We start from the raw sequence: 19786 nt of genomic DNA, 5'->3' as shown, positions 1-19786 counted from the left end.
AACATCCAAGTAACTAACTAGGATGTTAACTCTTACCGTTTTGTTGCTTTTCATGGCATTTTAATCATAGGGATGAATTTGAATCATCAGTTTTACTGTTAGGGCCAAATCATTCTCATGGGTTTATGGGAATATATGCCACCAGGAAGTAGATTAATAGCTATAAAAAAACCACATGGAAAGGTTACTGCAAAACTCAGATAAAAAAAAAAAAAACTCAGATCAAAACCTGTGGTTTTCTGAATTTGCCATCTACCAGCTTTCTGAAGCTTCTCTGTGGTAACATGATCTTTATAGCAACACCACTGAGCTCTGGACGCTTATGGTCATTAAAACAGCTGGGAAGTGCCCTGCATTCATCTGTAGCACCAGCCTTCCCATAGGGAGGAAGGCCGCTTGCTGATCAGTACGCGTCCGTGTTAACAGAGAGCCCTCCTTTGGTAATGGTCGAAAAATATGATAGTGAAAGAGACTCTTGTTTTCCAAAAAAATTAGAAAAACAGACTAGATTGGGGCTGAGTCCACAGAACTTGGGAGGGCTCTTTATGGAGAACCGCAGCAGAAAGGAATTCTCTTTGCTGGTCAATTTTTCTGGCCTTCTGCACCATCATTTCCCGCAGCGTTTCAGTGTATTCTCTCCAACCAGCTAAGTACCCCCTGATTGGCAGCCCCATCAACCCCCATCTTCTCACTTTAAACAAATGTGTTGTTGGAAATAAGGGTGAATCAGGGAACTTGGAGTTTGTGGACTGGGGACCAAGTTGTCAGCCTATTCTGAACTTCCGTGGAATCCTCAAGGAGTTAGCCAGAGGGATTCTGACTTCCTTTGGCTTCCCCAATGTTTTTTGTGTAATACAGCCTTGGACACTGGAAGATGCATTCAGAACAGGAGCCTAGAATCCAATTCAGTGGGGCTAGAGCAAGGCGGGTAGCCTGAGGGAGGGCACGGATCCTGTAGACATGTTCTGTCTGTGGGCTGCTGAATTGCAGATGTGCTATTTGGGTCAGGCTCTGTAATAAGATGGCTCTCTCAGTGGTGAGGGACACAGAAGTTTCACTTCCTGAGCTAGAATCTCTTCTCCACAGCCTTGCCTCGATCCATTCCCTGCCCTTCCTACCCGCCCCTCACAGTGGGAATTAAGTCCCCCATCTCTGGAAAGTAATGCTAAGAAAACAAACACTACAAAGGCTGGTAACAGGGGGATATCTCTCTTGAATGTTTTCTGTGACCATCTAGGTCCAAGGAGGAGGGGGTCCCCCAGCTCCGTGAGCCAGCGGGGTCTCTTTGTAGTAGGCATCCGTATGTTTGGCCAGATGTCCTCCCAGCGGAGGGCAGAGAGGGAAAGATAAAACAGAATTCTTATGAAAAATAAGTCTTGGGAGGGAGAAAAAACAAGACAGAGAAAGTGTGTCAAGTGGGACGGGAGGTGCCATCTGATGTTGATTAAATGCTAATAGAGTCAGCAAGGAGAAATGCATGTCACAAGGAAGTGACCCTGCTCTTCAGCATGTGGGCCAGTGACAGCTGTCTGGGAGCAGAGCTGTCAGACCAAGATGTCCAGGGATAAACCCAGAGCTGGCTGGCATGGCAATCAGGGGAGGGAAGGACCCCTACACCAGGAATCAGGATAGGTTCTTTCTGATTTCGCTGTACCTGGCCTTACTCTCCCCATCAATAACAGGATGATGCTTGACCAGGTGACCTCTAGGCAACCCTGTAGCCCCAGATTCTGTTATCTACTGTCATCTCCCTTCTGACCAAATCTTCTGAGGCTCTTCTAATGGAATGTAAGAAATTGCCCTGGAGAGATGTGAGAAGTTCACTCCCCCTCCACCAGGGTCCTAAAACCCAAAAGGAATGCAACCTCACATCAGCCATGAAAGTGTCATCTAGTCTTTCCACTGCAGCCTGGGGTCTCCTCTCCTGTGTTTTACAGTTGCTGCCAAAGCGTGTTAACTGTTTTCTGAACATGAGGTGCGGCAGGTCTGTGGGTCTGCCTGTGCTTTTGTTGTTGTCCAGTTGCCAAGTCATGTCTGATTCTTCACAACCCCATGGACTGCAGGACAACAAGCTTCCCTGTCCCTCACCATCTCCCGGAGTTTGTGAAAGTTCATGTCCATTGAATCGGTGTTGCCATCCAACCATCTCATCCTCTGCCACCCCCTACTCCTTCTGCCTTCAATCTTCCCCAGCATCAGTGTCTTTTCCAATAAGTCAGCTCTCTGCATCAGGTAGCTAAAGTTACTAGAGCGTCCACTTCAGCATCCGTCCTTCTGGTGAATATTCAGGGTTGATTTCCTTCTACCTGTTCTTCTCCCCTCCCAATTCCAAAATATATTTTCACTCTGCATGCGTGCTGTCACTTCAGTTGTGTCCGACTCCTTGGGACCCTGTGGACTGTAGCCTGCCATGCTCCGCTGTCCCTGGGATTCTCCAGGCAAGACTAAAGGAGTGGGTTGCCGTGCCCTTCTCTAGGGGATCTTCTTGACCTAGGGCTCGAACCCACGTCTCTTACATCTCCTGCACTGGCAGGCACATTTCTTACCACGAGTGCCACCTGGGAAGCCTGCATATAAGAGGACTTTGTTTCATTTTAAACTTTCAAGATTACAGAGAGTTTAAGAGCAGATGAACGTGTTTGTGTGTGTGTTCATCCTTTAGTTAAGAGTGAACCATTGAAAGTGTTCTTTTTTTTTCTTTCTGGCACCTTCATGAGGTCAGCAGTGTTTTGTTACAGGGTGAGGCTGGATTCCAGTGGGAATGGAAGAAGATTCTTCCACTGAGATGAGAAGATCTCACACTAGGACGCGGGCCGTGGAAATGGATAAGAAAGCTTGACCAGAGAGACACTGGCACCGTGATGTAGGGGAGATATCATGGTGTTTGGAGTCTGACAGACCCCAGTTTAAATCCTAGCTATGATGTCTGTGGAATGTCATTTCAGCTCTTGCTCCCCACTTGAAGGGTGATTATGTGAAGTCCCTAGATCAGAGTCTGGCATGGTATAGGCAGTAAAGTCAAAGTGTTAGTTGCTCAGTTGTGTCTAACTCTTTGTGACCCCATGGACCCCATGGACCACCAGGCTCCTCTGTCCATGGGATTCTCCAGGCAGGAATACTGGAACAGGTTGCCAGTAAGTGAACATCAATAAACTGTAGATGAGATGATCATGACAAAAATATCTATAGGAAGATTAAAAATATCTGGTGGTTGATTGAATTAGAGCATAATTGTAAGAGAAGACTTCAAGATGTCTGAGTTTGAGTACCTGAAGGATTAGGATGGTGGTAGTATTTAGGGATGGAAATAAGTAAGTTGGGTGGAAGTTGGACATCTGGCTTGGCAGGACTGGTACCGATGTCAGTTTTGGACACAGGAGGTGGCACTGAAACATCCAGGTGGCGATGGAAGAAGGAGGATGGGAAGGAAAGGAGAAAAAGAACCGAGAAAAACACGATACTGAGAAGCTGGTTAGCTCTAGGTCTGTTTGATCAATGAGTCTCATTTTACAGATTCACCTTCAAGGGACTGGTTAACCAAAGGTTGATCCAGCACGACCATCTCCTAAAACAAACCTTAGCGCCTCAAATTGTGTTCATCCAGTGGAGCATCTCCTAGACCTAGTTAGAAATGCAGAGTCTTAGCTCCTACCTCAGACCTACTGAACCAGCTCTGCATTTCACCGTGACCTGTGAGCACTTTTTGAAAAGCACTCTTCTAACGCATGGCGGCCAGACCTGCAGCATCACAGCCCCTGGGGACTTGTTGGAAGTTCAGATTCTCAGGTGCCTTCTCAGACTTCCTGAATTAGAAAGGCTGTGTTTTAACGAGCCCTTCAAGTGAAGCAAGTGGGATGGGATGGTGGTAGTATTGAGGGATGGAAATAAGTAAGTTGAAGAATCACTGCTCTAAGCCATGAATCACTGCTCTAAGCCATGGAAGAGAGAGCTTGAACCCCCCACCCCTTGGGTGTATAACCCAGAACACCGGAGGGATTGGTTAAACCCTGGAAGTTAAATTTGAGGCATTGTTCTATGCTGTTTCTCTCATCATTTTGCATTAAACACAGCTGAAGGACTCTTTTCACTGAAGAAGGGCACTAGGCGTAAAATTACAAACCAAAGGGGAGGAACTTCAGCTGTGGCTTAATCTTCACAACTTATCCATCAAAAGTTATTGAGCACAGTTCTAGGAGATCAGTCCTTTATGTGCTATTGCTCCTGGGGGACTCTATTAGTGAGATGCACATAGGAAAACCAGTCAGGGCAAGGAGGACTGTCCTGACATGCCTTACAGTGTGATTTTCACATTAAAGTGTCCAGAGCCTATGTCTTCTGTGTTTCTAATAAAACTATGGCAAGTTCCCTTTTTATGGGTTAGTTTCTGGAGTCCCTTGCAGAAGTGATGGTGGTATACCACTTAGACTAGAGTGTTTTTCAAACAGTTCAACTGTGAGCAATAAAAATTTACCTCTTCTCATCAGAAATGTCTGGTTTTTCTGGTTGTTCCCTAGTTGTTATTCAGTATCACTGTGATAAATAAGGGTCGGTGTCTGTTTCCTGCATATATGTAATGTACAAAAGTGGTTATATATTGAGCATTTTAATCCTAAAATTACCTATATTTTCTGCTATAGTAAGTTATAGTACCTTATTAAGTTATATAGTACATTATAGCCAGTGGCATGCTGGTAAACCAATCTGGGATGTGTGAGGGCATCATGTATAGTGTTTGCAAATTTCCATGGTGTAAAATAGTCCCTCCAGGGTTGATTTCAAGCTGCCAACAATTTAACAACCAACTCTCCAAATTCCTACAAATTTGACAAGTGACTCTTGAAAACAGTAGGAATTAACTCAAGCACCCCACTGAAACAAACGTCAAGGGAAAAGTCACTTTTTTTTTTTTTTTTGGTTAGCTGTGTTTGAATTACTGTTGGTCCAACAATGGCCGAAACAGGTAGATGTGGGTGTTTTACGTCTTTTGTCATATAGGGATCTTATGATAATGGAATGTGATTTGGAAACTGTTCTATGAAACAAAGTTCTGTGCTATTTTCAAGTGGTTAAATATGTTTATAATAACATAATGGCAATATTTAAGTTGGGTTACATGTGTTGCTCAAGCGGTGAGTATGTTTGATTTTAAAATACCACTCAACCTATAGAAAGGCATATGTGAAAACTATATTCTTATAGTATTTAAACCAAAATGCGAAAATTTACTTCTGAAATGGTGTTTGTGGTTACTGTTGTTAAGATATGCCTTTTCTTACAGGTATTCAAGAAGGAACACAATGTACCAAATGTAAAAATAACTGGGCACTGAAGCTTTCTATCATACTACTATACATTTTATGTGCCTTGCTTACCATCACAGTAGCCATTTTGGGATACAAAGGTAAGTACTGTTTTCTTTTTCCTTCTAAAAAGCAAGTTTCCTGTCGTTCATTTACGCCTGAAAACACAAGTACATTTGCAGGCGTGAAGTAGTTCATTAACACAATTCAGATGCAAAACTTAAACCTCCGAAGCTCCATCTTTCTGTCTTGAGCTTCTTATAGCTGTGGAATCAGAAAGGATAGAAGGAGCAATTCCTCTTGAGTCATTTCAACCATAATCATGGTCCTTTTATGAGTTGTAATTTTTTTCCCTCTTTATTGCTTTTTCCTACTTATTTCCAGATACTCCCTCTTCCTCTGCCTTTTTTCATCTTATCTTTAAGAGGCCCCACAAAAACCCTGGAGTCAGCACACAGGAAAACTCTATTGACAGAGGGTAAGACCTCCAGAGACACGACTTACGTCACCCGAGGACTGGCCTTATAATTCCCTTTTTTTCTCTTCAGCGCATTTACTGTGGTCATTGTTGTTTATCTAGCGCCAGAAAAACACTGCCCTGTAGAAATGAAACACAGAGATGGCACCACCATGTCAGCTGTGCTTTACAGCTTATCAGATATTCTTTGAACGTGTCTGGTTTAAGGTTGGTACAGGATTTTTGCCTGAATCCCCCAGACTTGCAGATAAAGTGGGTTGGTTCGCCCCACCCTGACAGGCATTCCAGACACCACAGGTGAAGGTGTCCTGATACAGAATCACGAACTGTGTATACCCTTTTATAGAAAACAGCCACGGAAGCCTCACAGAGACACATGAAACAGACGTGTCGTCTGGTTTCAGCGAGAGAGGCAGACATGGGGTCTGCTCATCTTCACCCTGACAGGTTAAGAGTGGAGAATTCCACATGTCCCCATCTCTGTTCCCTGCCCTGTCAATTTGACCTGGGGACAGAAAGATGCTAAGTGAATTCCCTCCAACTTGTAACTCCTCCCACTATTCTCCCAGGATTTAGTGGCTTCCTGAGACAACAGTGTACTGGAATGAGAATGGTCCCTGTTCAGTTCTTGAGTCCACATTTGAAGAGCAATTGCTAGTGTTTATTAAGTGCTCGTTGACGGGCCAGGAATTACTCTAAGTCCTTGCCTGGCTGTGTAACCTGGGTATGAATTGTAGCCTCTCAGTGTTACTGACTTTTTACCTTCTAAAATGACAGTAATGGTGCCATTCATCAAGGTGCTTGTGATGAGCAAAGATGATATAACTGAGCCACGTGTTCTGAGGTTGGGCCCAGTACAGCGGCTAAATCTCTCTCTTCCTTGTTGTTGTTGTTTAGCTGCTAAGTCGTGTTGAACACTTTGCAACCCCGTGGACTACAGCACACCAGGCTCCCCTGTCCTTCACTGTTTCCCAGAGTTTGCTCAAACTTATGTCTATTGAGTTGATGATGCCATCTAACCATCTCATCCTCTGCCCCCCTCTTCTGCTTTCGCCTTCAGTCTTTCCCAGCGTCAGTGTCTTTGCCAATGAGTTGGCTCTTCACATCAGGTGGCCACAGTATTGGAGCTTCAGCTTCAGCATTAGTCCTTCCAGTGAATATTCAGGGTGGATTTCCTTTAGGATTGACTGGTTTAATCTCCTTGCAGTCTAAAGGACTCTCTCTTCCTTTCTTCTTCATAAATGTGTTTTTACAGTTCTAGCCATGAGAATGGCAAAACATTAAAAATAATACAGTCGAGGCTTATGGAGTCCACTTCTAAACCTATTTCCATGGAAAATTGTATGTGTTCCCATAGTGTGTTGACTGATGAACCTGGGCAGTGGAAATATGGAAAATTACCAGGCCATTTTATCCAGTTGCAATGAGTTAATCTCACCCAGGATTAACAGAGCAAGTGTTAAGAAAGGCTATTAAATCATGGCGAAGGCTGAACAGGGGAAGGCGGGGGAGGAAACCTAATGGGGAAAAGGAGGGTGTTTTATGTCCTAGGTAATTTGGCCTGGCTACCTTCCTTTACTAGGTTATTGAGGTCATTACTCACTTCTCCACAACTTTTCCTAGTGAACTCAAATAAAGAAGAGGCTTGAAATCAAACTGTCATTTAACTGGTATCTGTAAGGCTGGGCACTATGTGATTTCACAAAAGTAAACAGAGATGAGAAAGGTTTGAAGAAATACCTCTATGTGGTATTTTGTCATTTTTACCTCTGGGGGAAAAAAAAGTCTGGACTCTTTAATTATACAGATAGATCCAAAGGAGGGGTTTTTTTTTGTTTGTTTTTAAAGTACAGGTATTTCCTCTGTTTTTATGAGAGTGGAAAGGCCTCGGCTCTGGCCTGTTTGTGGGGGTCCATTTGCCTGGAACACATTTTCCCTCTTCTCCACCTTTTTCTCATGACTTTCTCTTCCTTCTTTCCCATCATGTCTCCCTCAGACACGTGTCCTGCAAGCAGTCCCTGAGAGCTGAGTTGGGTGCCCACCTGCTGGTCCCCATGGCGTTATTTTTCACTCTAGACCCTGTTGCACTATATCATTACTGCCAGTGGGTCTGTCCCACCACCCAAACTGTAAGCTCCAAAAAGACAAGAGGCTATCTTTTATTTATTAAATCTCCTACTAGCACGTGGCTCATAGTACATAATTGGGACCCAATAAAGTGTACTGAGTGAATTAATGAGAAGATGGATGGATGGTTGAATTGTAAATTATGACTGACTTCTATAAAGGCAATCAATCAATACTCAGTGACCGCTAAGGCAATTGCTGCGACTCAGGGCCCTCCCTGAGAGCTTAAAATCCCAAAGATTGCTTGACCTGCTCTGGGTGTATCTCACCAGGATAAAGGAGGATGAGATTGAGAGGGCGAGACAAATCAGAGGCAAGACCATGTTCTTATTCGTCTTTCTCTACTCCAAGGCCCCATCCCTCAGGCGTCTTCTGACAAAAGGAAGATAATACAACATGAAGTTTTTGTCTTTAAACACAGCCTTGATGAACTTAAATACTGATATTTTCCAGATGTGTTTTCTCTTTACTTTGAACAGTGATTCCTCTTTCTTGTTGATAAGATTCTGGTAAGAATCAACATGGCAAGAGGCAGAAAGATAAGTTCTTCCTTCACACACATCCCTTTGAAGTCTGGAGAAACACACTCAACTTTAAAATAAAAAGGAAGAAACAAAAAAAGAATATTCAGCGAAGGAAGAGGTTTCTCTGAAGGAAAAGTTGGAAGGAAATAAAATAGAAACTCCGTTATTTATCAGAGTTTGTAAAGGCATCACCATAGTTTTTTCTTCAAAACTGTTCTGTGTGTGTGTGTGTGTGTGTGTGTATGTATGTTAGTCACTCGGTCATACCTGACTCTTTGTGACCCTGTGGACTGTGGCCTGGAAGGCACCTCTGTGTATGGAATTCTCCAGGCAAGAATACTGGAGTGGGTTGCCATTCCCTTGTCCAGGGGATCTTCCCGACCCAGAGATCGAACCCAGATCTGCTATATTGCAGGTGGACTCTTTACTGTCTGAGCCACCAGGGAAGCCCCAACTGTTCTTTAGTTCTCTTTTTATGTCACTTATGCAGATACAAGTTAGGATATAACTTAAGTTCCTTCCAGAGAATTTGCTGAACAAGTCAGAGAACTGCTGAGTCACCCAGACAGGTCAGGTCAGCACACTAGTGGTGACTATGCGGCATGTCAGCCACTTTACAAAAAGCCCATTCTTGGACGGTTACAGCTTGGTGCACCCTCTGTCCTGGACTATTTATCATCTAGGCCGAAGCCACCTTCTAAGTTATGGGTTATTTTTTCTCTGGAACATTCCCTGAACAGGAAAATCTTATTTTGTGGTCCTACCCAGCAGGATGCTACCTTAAGGGATTTCAGATAAAGAAGAAAGACATCTGAATCTTTCTCAGTAAGAACCTCCTCTAATACAACATTCCTAGTCACAGATATCTGCCTTGCTGCTCAGTTCTGCAGGGTAGCATTACAGCTGGGTAAGCAAGCTTTCAAATGAGCATCGGACCACACTGTATAGGTGTTGTTAGAATCAAGGATAACACCTTCTCACCAGACAGTATTTTTGTAATGAAACCTGAAATAGTGTTCAAGGTAGAAATGTCTTTATTACATCCCAGGGGAATGTACCTGGTATTACTGGGAAGTCCCAGATACCAATGAAGGGTTGTGTTTCCTACAGTCAAACTGATAGACATCATCCTGAGCACCAGGCAGGACTCTCTTTTTCTTTCCTGTCCTGGAGGCTCGGTCATGAGCTATGTCTCTGGACCCTCCACGTCCATGTTTGCCCCAAACATGACAAGTACTTGGTAGACCTCTAAGAATGATGAATATAAAAGAAAGATAAAGAAGACATAGTCCTGGGACTTCCCTGGTCATCCAGTGGTTAAGAATCTAAGAGTAGACCAACACAAGGGACTCAGGTTCAATCCCTGGTCAGGGGCTAAGATCACATGTGCTGTGGAGCAAATGAGCCCACGTAACTCAACTAGGGAGAAGCCGCGTGCTGCAACAAAGAACCCACGTGCCACAGCTAAGACCCAACCCAGCCATAAAAATAAATATTAAAAATAGAAAGACTAGCAGACCATGAGTTGGTCCTCTCAACAAGAAAAAAGACACAATTCTCCTCCTCAAGGGATTTTTCTTGGAAGAAACCACATTTAGGAAAAAGAACTACTCCATGAGAGGCGGAGTGGAATTACAGAGTAAACATGGATGTTGGAGTTAGATCTCCGGGCCTGGAATCTCACTTAGTCTCTTATAAGCTGTGTGACTCTAAGGAAGTTACTGGACATCTCTGGGCCTCAGGTTTTTTCATGTGTGAAATAGCAGTCATAAGGATTAACTGCAATGATGATGTGATACACCTTGGAAAGAGTGAGGCCATCTGTAGGGGCTGATTTTATTGCCATTCGGATACAGAGTCCTGTTGGTATGGAATTGGATCATCAGGGAAGGCTTTGCACAATGGGCCAGTGAGATTCAGAGTGGACCTTAAAGAATGGCTGGAATCAAGACAAGGGAGGAAGAGGTTAGTGGCCCAGATCAAGGGCTTTTATAGGGCTTCCCCAGTGGTCTAGTGATAAAGAATCTGCCTGTCAGTGCAGGGGACGCAGGCTCAAGCCCTGGTCCGGGAAGTCCCACGTGCACTGAAGCAACTATGCCTGTGTGCCACAAGCACTGAGCCTGTGATCCAGCGCCATGCTCCACACAAGAAAAGCCACCGCAGTGAGAAGCCCACCCGCTGCACCTGGAGAAAGCCACGAGTGGCAACCGAGCCCCAGTGCAGCCAAGAGTAAATAAGTCTTAAAAAACACTGGAGGAGACATATGTGTATCTATGGCTGGTTCATGTTGCTGTATGGTAGAAACCAATACAATGTTATAAAGCAATTATCCTTCAATTTAAAATAACTTTAAAAAACCAAGCACGTTTATAGAAAAGGTGTTATTGTTGGATTATCCTAGAGAATTGAGCTTTTGGGGTACTTGAAGAGGGGCAATGTTTCATATATATGACACCTAAAGTAATACTTTGAAGATAAAAGTCTGTCAAGAAACACTTTCTAATAAAGGGGACCAGGTTAAAAAACAGACTGCTTGGACCCTTCTGTGCTCCCTCTTTGTTTTCCTCATGTGAGAACAATCTACACACCGAGGTCTCCCTCCAAAGACGGGGAGTTTCTAGGCTCAGAGAGGATGTCTGCCACTATTTTCCTGACTGAGGATTTGTGCTAATGAGTTAAGAGTAAAAACTGGTGAAAATGCTGTGTGTTTTTACAGTAAGTGTTACTTCTGGTCTCCATCAGTCTAGCATTTTTAAGCAGTCGCTGAAGTTTGCAGCTTTATATCCAAATCCTATTTTTAAACACAGATACACCGCCTTGGTGCCTACAACCAGTTCATTAGCCCTTGTGGGCAGGGCAAAGAGTTTTCTAGCACCAAAGAGAAACCTAATGGATTTTTTAAGTGAATGTATTTATTCCTTTTACTCTATACAAACCTGAATGATCTGTCTATGACAGTTCTGGGTTTTTAAAAAGTAAAATGGAAGACAAATTAGAGAGGGTTGAAAATGACTGCCTGTCAGCATATTCAGAGGTTTCTCTGGCTTCCAGGAAAAAGGGGCAGGACTCAAGGTCCCTGTGTGTGGTTTGAGGACAGACTGAGGCTTGTGTTTTGATTTGAGAATCAAAACTGAACCTAAACTTGTAAACATTACATGTTTTATTTTTTTAAAGGGTAGCTTTGCTAAAATGCAGATGAAACATTTTGTTCTTTGGAGTTTCTAGGAATAACCATGCCTGTCAGAAAACCCTCAGATTATTTTAACTGTATCTCTGGGTCTATATGGTAATTTTTTGAAAAAAAAAAAAGGTAATTATTCAACTAAATGCCATGCTCATTGCCGATGCCAAGCCCTCCCTGGGTTGGTTTGTATGTTTGTTTGCATAACCTCTAGCTCAGTTGATTCTTTTTCCATAGGCCTCGGCAGCCAGCAGGCAGATTCTTGTTTATTTAAATAAACAATGTAATGAATAAATCTGTGATGGATACCTACTACGTGCCACACACTGAGCTAAGAGCTGGGGATAAAACCAGCACCAATTTTCCTGCCCTAAGGGATATTGGGGACTTCCCAGGTGGCGCTAGTGGTAAAGAACCCGCCTGCCAATGCAGACCTAAGAGACTTGGGTTCAATGCCCGGATTGAGCAGATCCCCAGGAGGAGGGCATGGCAACCCACTCCAGTATTCTTGCCTGGAGAATCCCATGCACAGAGGAGCCTGGCAGGCTACAGTCCATAAGGTCGCAGAGAGTCAGACACAACTGAAGTGACATAGCACATACGCACACAAGGGGTCTTGGAGTAGCGAAACCATGACAACACCGTGATGGGAGTCCTGTGATCAGGAGAGAGACCCCAGCAAGATAAACTTCAGCATAGGTTTCTTACAGGATGTGACCAGCTGAGTCTTGAAGGGCAGGGAGGGCTTAGCCTGGGGAAGAAGCCTGGGAAGAACAATCTAGGTGGGGAGAAGCATGCATGGAAAGGCTTAGGGGAGAAAGTGTTTGATGCAAGCCACACATTTCATTATGACTGAACTGGAGAAGCCTGGGGAAGAGCACAACCAGCTTCTCCAGAGAAGGTGCCGGGAGCCCTGGGGCTGGTTCACTTTAGGTCACACATCTGCTCCTTGACGAGAGCTCCAAGAATCTTCTCACGTGGTCCTGCATGGCTGGAAGGCTTGCTGAATAAAATAGACTGGATCCATTGGCCTACAAGTAATATATAAACCATAGCCATGCTTTAAAAAATGAGTCATCATTTTTTCAAAAGCTGTCAATACCAAGAGGGACAGTCAGCCTTGATCTCAAGCTGCTGGAGGTTGGATTTCATGGGAGTCACTTCTGGAGAGAGACACTCTTATTTGACATGCTATTCTTTATTTTTCACTTTATATACTTTATTTGTTTCTACATTTTTAGTGGAGATATTTGACTGACAATATTATATTAGTTTTGATGTCAAACATAGTTGATTCAATATTTTTACAGATTATATTCCATTTAAAGTCATTACAAAATAATGGTTATATTTCCCTGTGCTATACAGTATATCCTTGTTTTTTATTTTATTCATAATTTGTATCCCTTAATCTCCTACCCCTCTTGTCCCTCCCCTCTTCCAACTGGTAACCACTAGTTTGTTCTCTGTATCTCTGAGTCTGTTTCTGTTTTGTTATATATACTATGTTAGCTTGTTTTATTTTTTAGATTCCACATATAAGTGACATTATACAGTATTCATCTTTCTTTGTCTGACTTATTTCACTAAACACAATACCCGCCAGGCCCTTCCATGTTGTCGCAAATGGCAGAATTTCACTCTTGCTTATGACTGAGTGATATTTCCTTCTGTATGTATGCACCACATCTTCTTGACCCGTTCTTCCACCGATGGGCACTTAGTTGATTCCTTATCTTGGCTATTGCAAATATTGCTGCTGTGAACATTGACGTGCCTATATCTTGTCAAATTAGTGTTTTCATTTTCTTCAGGTACATACCCAGATGTGGAATTGCTGGATCATGTGGTAGCTCTGTTTTTAGTGTTTTTAAAGAAGCTCCTTACTGTTCTCCATAGTGGCTATACTAATTTACACTTTCACCAATAGTGTACTGGGGTTCCCTTTTCTCCACATCCTCACTAACATTTGTTATCTGTAGACTTTCTGACCAGTGTGAGACATGGTGGTTCTGACATTGTGGTTTTGACTTGTGTTTCTCTGGTGATGTGGAACGTTTTTTCACTTACTTGTTGGCCATCTGTACATCTTCTTTGGGAAAATGTCTATTCAGGTCTTCTGCCCATTTTTAAAATTGGCTTGATTTTTGATATTGAGTTGTATAAGCTATTTATATATCTTGGATATGAACCCTTATGAATCATATCATTTGCAAATATCTTCTCTCATTCGGTAGGTTATCTTCTCATTTTGTCAGTGGTTTCCTTTGCTGTGCTAAAGTTTTTGAGTTTAATTAGGTTCCATTTGTTTATTTTTGCTTTTGCTTCCTTTGCCTTAGGAGACAGTTCCTAGACATTTTAGAATGATAAATTTATAACCATAGAGAATTAATTCTTCTGAGAATGAATAAGAACAGTGGCTTTCATTTAACACTGCTTCACTAACTTTTCCAGTAATATACAGTCAGGAAAATGCTGGGGGAAAAGTCTTCTTGGGAAATTATTATTATTTGGAAACCCACTTAGGCATCTTCTTGTGAACTGTTAAAGATTCACATGTCACTAAGGAGAAGCAGATTGTCAGGCCTTAGTGGTGAACTCAGGACAGAAAGTGGCAAATACCCTTGACTTTGCATCTCTTTTACTAGGATTTTATGTATAAACTTGAGCTAGATGTTCTTTGCTGTGGAATCTCCTTGCAGATAAGTGAGTCACACTTGCCAAGAATAGCAGGGAGTCTGAGTGACACAACTTTGTAAATAAATTACTATGTTATTTTTCTACCTATGGAAATTAATATAAATGATAATACAGGTTGAGGACTTTTATAATACAAAAAAATTTAGGAAGTTCTAAACTATTTCTAGAGTCCCCAAGGCACTACATAATCATGAGAATAGCTAAGTACCTAGAGTTCTCAACCGACCAAACTGCCATTGGGATTTGCAACAAGTACGTTATTTATTTTCCTAAAAGAATGGCTTTTCCCCTAGATTTGATTTCATTTATACTTTTAGTTTTATTCTGTTTCCTTTATTCTGTCATGAAATGATCTCTTGTTGAAACTGAAAGATAAAATGTGAGCAGGTATGTGCATTAATCCATTGATTTCCAAATCTTAGTTGTAGAGAAAATGGACAATGTTACAGGTGGCATGGAGACATCTCGCCAAACCTATGATGACAAGCTCACAGCAGTGGAAAGTGACCTGAAAAAACTAGGTAATCTGCAGTGAGAGTGAACTATGAAGTTGAATCCCTGTTAACTCAGCAGTCCCTAACCCTTCTTGGTACCAGACACTGATTTCATGGAAAACAATTTTTCCACTGACCAGGGGTGGGTGGGAGGATGGTTTGGGGATGATTCAAGTGCATTACATTTACTGTGCACTTTATTTCTATTCTTATTACATCATCTCCACCTCAGGTCTTCAGACATTACATCCCAGAGGTGGGGGACAGCTGCCCTAACTCAACTCTATGTAAATGACCAGTTTTTTTTTTTTTAAGAATGACATGGCTCTAAACTCACATTCACCCAGAAAGACCTTAAACTTTCATGTTGTGTGTTAATCTTTCATCATGATTTAATTCAAAAGCTTTAAAATTTTGAAATTAAGGACCAATTTTGAAGTTGAATCCCCTCCCCCCAAAAAAATACTATTGTGTACCAAATAAAATCTGAAGATCAATCCTGTGGAAAAAAAATCACAGATACCCTTTATCAAAAGCTTTTTTATAAAATGCTTGGTAAATTCTTATTTGAAATATTTTAAACTGCACAATGAAGAAGGCAATGGCACCCCACTCCAGTACTCTTGCATGGAAAACCCCATGGATGGAGGAGTCTGGTAGGCTACAGTCCATGGGGTCGCTAAGAGTCAGACACGACTGAAGCAACTTAGCAGCAGCAAACTGCACAAAATAATTGTAGAAATTAACTTTAAGAAATAGAAAATTCCAGCCTATTTTATCCTGTGATTTTTTTCCCCCAACTTTTTAAAGAAGAATTTTGGTGATTTTGAAAAATAGAAGATTCTAGCCTATTTTATTATGTGATTTTTTTTCCCCCAATTTTTTAAAGAATAATTTTGGTGAACTTAACAAATAGAAGGTTATTGCCTTCTTGTCATCCTTCCTAGTGCTCTAGAAACAAGTAAATTCCCCCTCCTTCCATGAGAAAAGTGTTCACCCAAGTTAATCTGTGCTGGTATTCTGCACCCTTTCCAATTCCTGAGGACCCAGGTTTAACAGAGATGTAGATTTTACTAATGCATGCAGTGAGCACATCACACAAGTTTTCTGTCCGAAACAGAGCACATTCCAGTTAGGAATAAAACTCTATTTTATTCTTGGGAATCTGTGACCTCACTTGAACACGTCTCCATCCTACCAACCTGAGTAACACATGTGTCTGATTCCAGGGGACCAAACGGGAAAGAAAGCGCTCAGCACCAACTCAGAACTCTCCACCTTCAGGTCGGACATCCTGGATCTCCGTCAGCAACTTCATGAGATCACGGAAAAGACCAGCAAGAACAAAGATACGCTGGAGAAGTTGCAGGCAAGTGGGGATGCACTGGTGGACCGGCAGAGTCAACTGAAGGAAACTTTGGAGAATAACTCCTTCCTCATCACCACTGTCAACAAAACCCTGCAGGCCTATAACGGCTACGTCACGAATCTTCAGCAGGACACGAGCGTGCTGCAGGGCAACCTGCAGAGCCAAATGTACTCTCACAACGTGGTCATCATGAACCTCAACAACCTGAACCTAACACAGGTGCAGCAGAGGAACCTCATCACGAATCTGCAGCGCTCTGTGGATGACACGAGCCAGGCGATCCAGCGCATCAAGAACGACTTCCAGAACCTACAGCAGGTCTTCCTTCAAGCCAAGAAGGACACGGATTGGCTGAAGGAGAAGGTGCAGAGCCTGCAGACGCTGGCTGCCAATAACTCCGCCTTGGCCAAAGCCAACAACGACACCCTGGAGGACATGAACAGCCAGCTCAGCTCCTTCACAGGGCAGATGGACAATATCACCACAGCCTCCCAAGCCAACGAGCAGAACCTGAAGGACCTGCAGGACGTGCACAGGGATGCGGAGAACAGAACGGCGGCCAAATTCAGCCAGCTCGAGGAGCGCTTCCAGCTCTTTGAGTCAGACATTGTGAACATCATCAGCAATATCAGCTACACAGCCCACTACCTGCGGACGCTGACCAGCAACCTGAACGAAGTCAGGACCACGTGCACGGACACGCTGACCAAACACACGGATGATCTGACCTCCCTGAACAACACGCTGGCCAACATCCGTTTGGATTCTGTTTCTCTCAGGATGCAGCAAGATTTGATGAGGTCGAGGTTGGACACGGAAGTGGCCAACTTGTCAGTGATTATGGAAGAAATGAAGCTGGTGGACTCCAAGCATGGTCAGCTCATCAAGAATTTTACCATCCTGCAAGGTAAGTGGAAATTGTGAACTTCCGTTGTTATCTATGATTGTAGAACAAATGACCCTAAAGCTTGACAATTTAAAACAATAAGCCTGTATTACTGTGTAGTTCCTGAGGGTCAGGGATTCGGGAGTAGCTTAGTGTAAGTCGGTGGTTTGGGCTCAGTATCTCTCATGAGGTTGTAGTTAAGATGACAGCTGGAACAATAGTCTTCTTATTTATCTATTTTTGCTTGTGCTGGGGCAGGGAGGTCTTTGTTGCTGCTCACAGGCTTTCTCTAGCTGCGGCAAGTAGGGGCTCCTCTCGTTGCAGTGCATGGGCTTCTCATTGCAGTGGCTTTTCTTGTTGCAGAGCGTGGGCGCCAGGTGCTTGGGGGCTTCAGTAGCTTTGGCACCTGGGCCTAGTTGCCCCGAGGAACATGGACTCTTCCTGGAACAGGGATGGAACTCATGTCCCCAGAATTAACCACTGGACCACCAGGGAAGCCCTGGGGCTGTAGTCTTCTGAAGCTTTAATTGGGGCTGAGGAGCTGCTTCCAAGATGGCTCATTCATATGGCTCTTGGGCTTGTTGGTTATTGGCAGGTGGCCTTGGTTCCTCATCATGTGAAATTGCTTGAGTGTCCTCACAGCAGGGCAGCTGGCTGCCTCCAGAGCAAATGATCCAAGAGAAACAGAAAGAAGGAAGCCAAGATGTCTTTTAGCCTCAAAGGTCACATACCATCATTCCACCATATCCTCTCCTTTAGAAACAAGTCACTAAGTCCATCTCACACACAAAGGGGAGGGGAATTAAGTTCTATTTCTCAAAGGGAAATAGAAGGGAAGCATAACTAAGAATTTGTGGACAGTGCTTAAAGGTGTTCCATTAAATGTTTGTGAATGAAAGACTGGTTAATTTGGAACTTTTCAGTGCCTAGCTATTTCAATGCCATTACAAATTGGGCTCCTTTGGAAGAAAGGTTCAATCTTCTAGATCATGGAGTGACCATTAAGAGATGGCTACTTCCAAGTGCCACGAACAGTGGATGATTGGCCATCACAGTAACTGTCAGGCCACAGAGGAGGGAAATGATGTGACTTACATATAAAATCTGAGTTTACTCCAAACCAGGGCATCCGTATAAACTGAAAGTCCTTGGACCAGATTAGATCATTTTTGAGCTTTCAGGAAAGCAATAATCACCCGAATGACTTCACTAAGAAGAAAGCCAATGGACATCATTTTATTTCCTGACAGTAACAGAGATAGTATATTGTTTAAACTAGGAGAATGAAAAATAGCATATCTGGACTTCAGCGAGGCTCCTGGCGGTGACACCCTTCAGAACAAGGTGGAGCAATCAGTGCTGGATGAATGATCGATTAGATGGGTTTATTGGTCGTATTCATTTGCATAGCAAATTACTAAAAACTCAGCACTTACAGCTCCCATTTCTCATCTCACAGTTTCTCTGGTCAGGAATCTGGGCACAGCATAGGTGTATCCTTTGCTTAGGGTCTTGCCCAGGTACAGGCTCAGTGAGGGGCTATGGTTTCATCAGAGTCTTGACTAGGGAAAGCCTCATTTCCACACTCCTTCAGGTTCTTGGCAGAATCCATCTGTTGGCAATCTGGATGGTAAGATGGGCTGTCAGGTCCTAAAGGTCACCCCAGCCCCTTGCCATGTGGCCATCTCAAACCATTGCAGCTTCTTTACACCCAGCAAGGGAGTCTCTCACTCCAGCCTGCAAAGATAGAGTCTTATATAGTGTAACCTAGTCAAGGGAATAACATCCCATCACCTTTGCCATATACAGTTGGTCAGAAGCAAGTTACAGGTTCCATGCTTAAGGGGAAAGGATTATACAAGGGCATGAGTCACTGAGAGTCACCCTTGGGTGTGACTGCCATGCTAGTTGAATGAATATAAAGGGTGATAGTTAAATGAGGCCCTCTGAGCCTGGAAGCAGAGCTGAGTGGCAGATGGCAGGGACCGCTCAACAGCTTTGCCAGGACTAGCATGAGGACGTGGATGACGGCCAATACTTGTGTGATGTGAAGCTGTGTATACTAACTAACAGGTCAGAGAATCTTGATCCAAAATGATCTGCAGAGGCTGGAACAGTAAAGAGATGCCAACAAAATGAAATAGATGGGGGAGACATGAAAATCCCCACTTGTAGATAGAGAAGACCGAATACAAATGTTGATGGGGTGGGTGGTGGGCATGACTTAGAGGAAGTGTGCATGAAAAGTGTGAGGCGTTTTAGTAGACTGTAAAGCAACTCAATGTGTCTGCCAGGGAAGCTCATGTGATCTTTTGCTGTATTAATAAAAATATGATATCCAAAATGAGGGAGGTGATACTCCCTCCTTTTAGCATGGCAAAACCACTCCCCAAGGATAGTGTGTATGTTGGGAAGCCTGATCAACAGGGGATGCTCACAGACCAGCACGCTCAGAAAAATAGGATCAGGGTGAGTGATGGGGTCTAGAAATCATGTGCTGTGAAGAAGGATTGAAGAACCTGGAACTTTAACCTATAGGAGAGACTGCTTAGTGGGGAATAAGGCAGCTGTTTATAACTATTCAAAAGGCTGTCATCTGGAAGAGATTTTAAATGACATCTGAGGCGCTCCAGAGGGTGAAACAAAGAATAGTGGGTACTCATTAAAGGAAAATAAGTTTTAGTTTTTATATAGTGTTCCTTATAAAAATTGCTGTTGCTTGAAAAT

The 19786-nt window shown here is 43.2% G+C and overlaps 1 protein-coding gene across 1 annotated transcript in view; it reads left to right on the top strand.

Annotated features, from left to right (window-relative positions):
• Nucleotides 1-19786, top strand: part of COLEC12 (collectin subfamily member 12) — a 178758-nt gene that overhangs the window by 135331 nt on the left and 23641 nt on the right. Inside the window, exons 3-5 of the mRNA XM_018039580.1 lie at nt 5279-5401; nt 14733-14831; nt 16034-17080. Of these exons, the coding sequence (XP_017895069.1) occupies nt 5279-5401; nt 14733-14831; nt 16034-17080 (1269 nt within the window). The remainder of the gene's footprint in view (nt 1-5278; nt 5402-14732; nt 14832-16033; nt 17081-19786) is intronic.

Source organism: Capra hircus, chromosome 24 (genome assembly GCF_001704415.2).
Source record: "Capra hircus breed San Clemente chromosome 24, ASM170441v1, whole genome shotgun sequence".
In the NCBI taxonomy this organism is placed as follows: domain Eukaryota; kingdom Metazoa; phylum Chordata; class Mammalia; order Artiodactyla; family Bovidae; genus Capra; species Capra hircus.
This window is presented reverse-complemented; position numbering and strand designations above follow the sequence as displayed.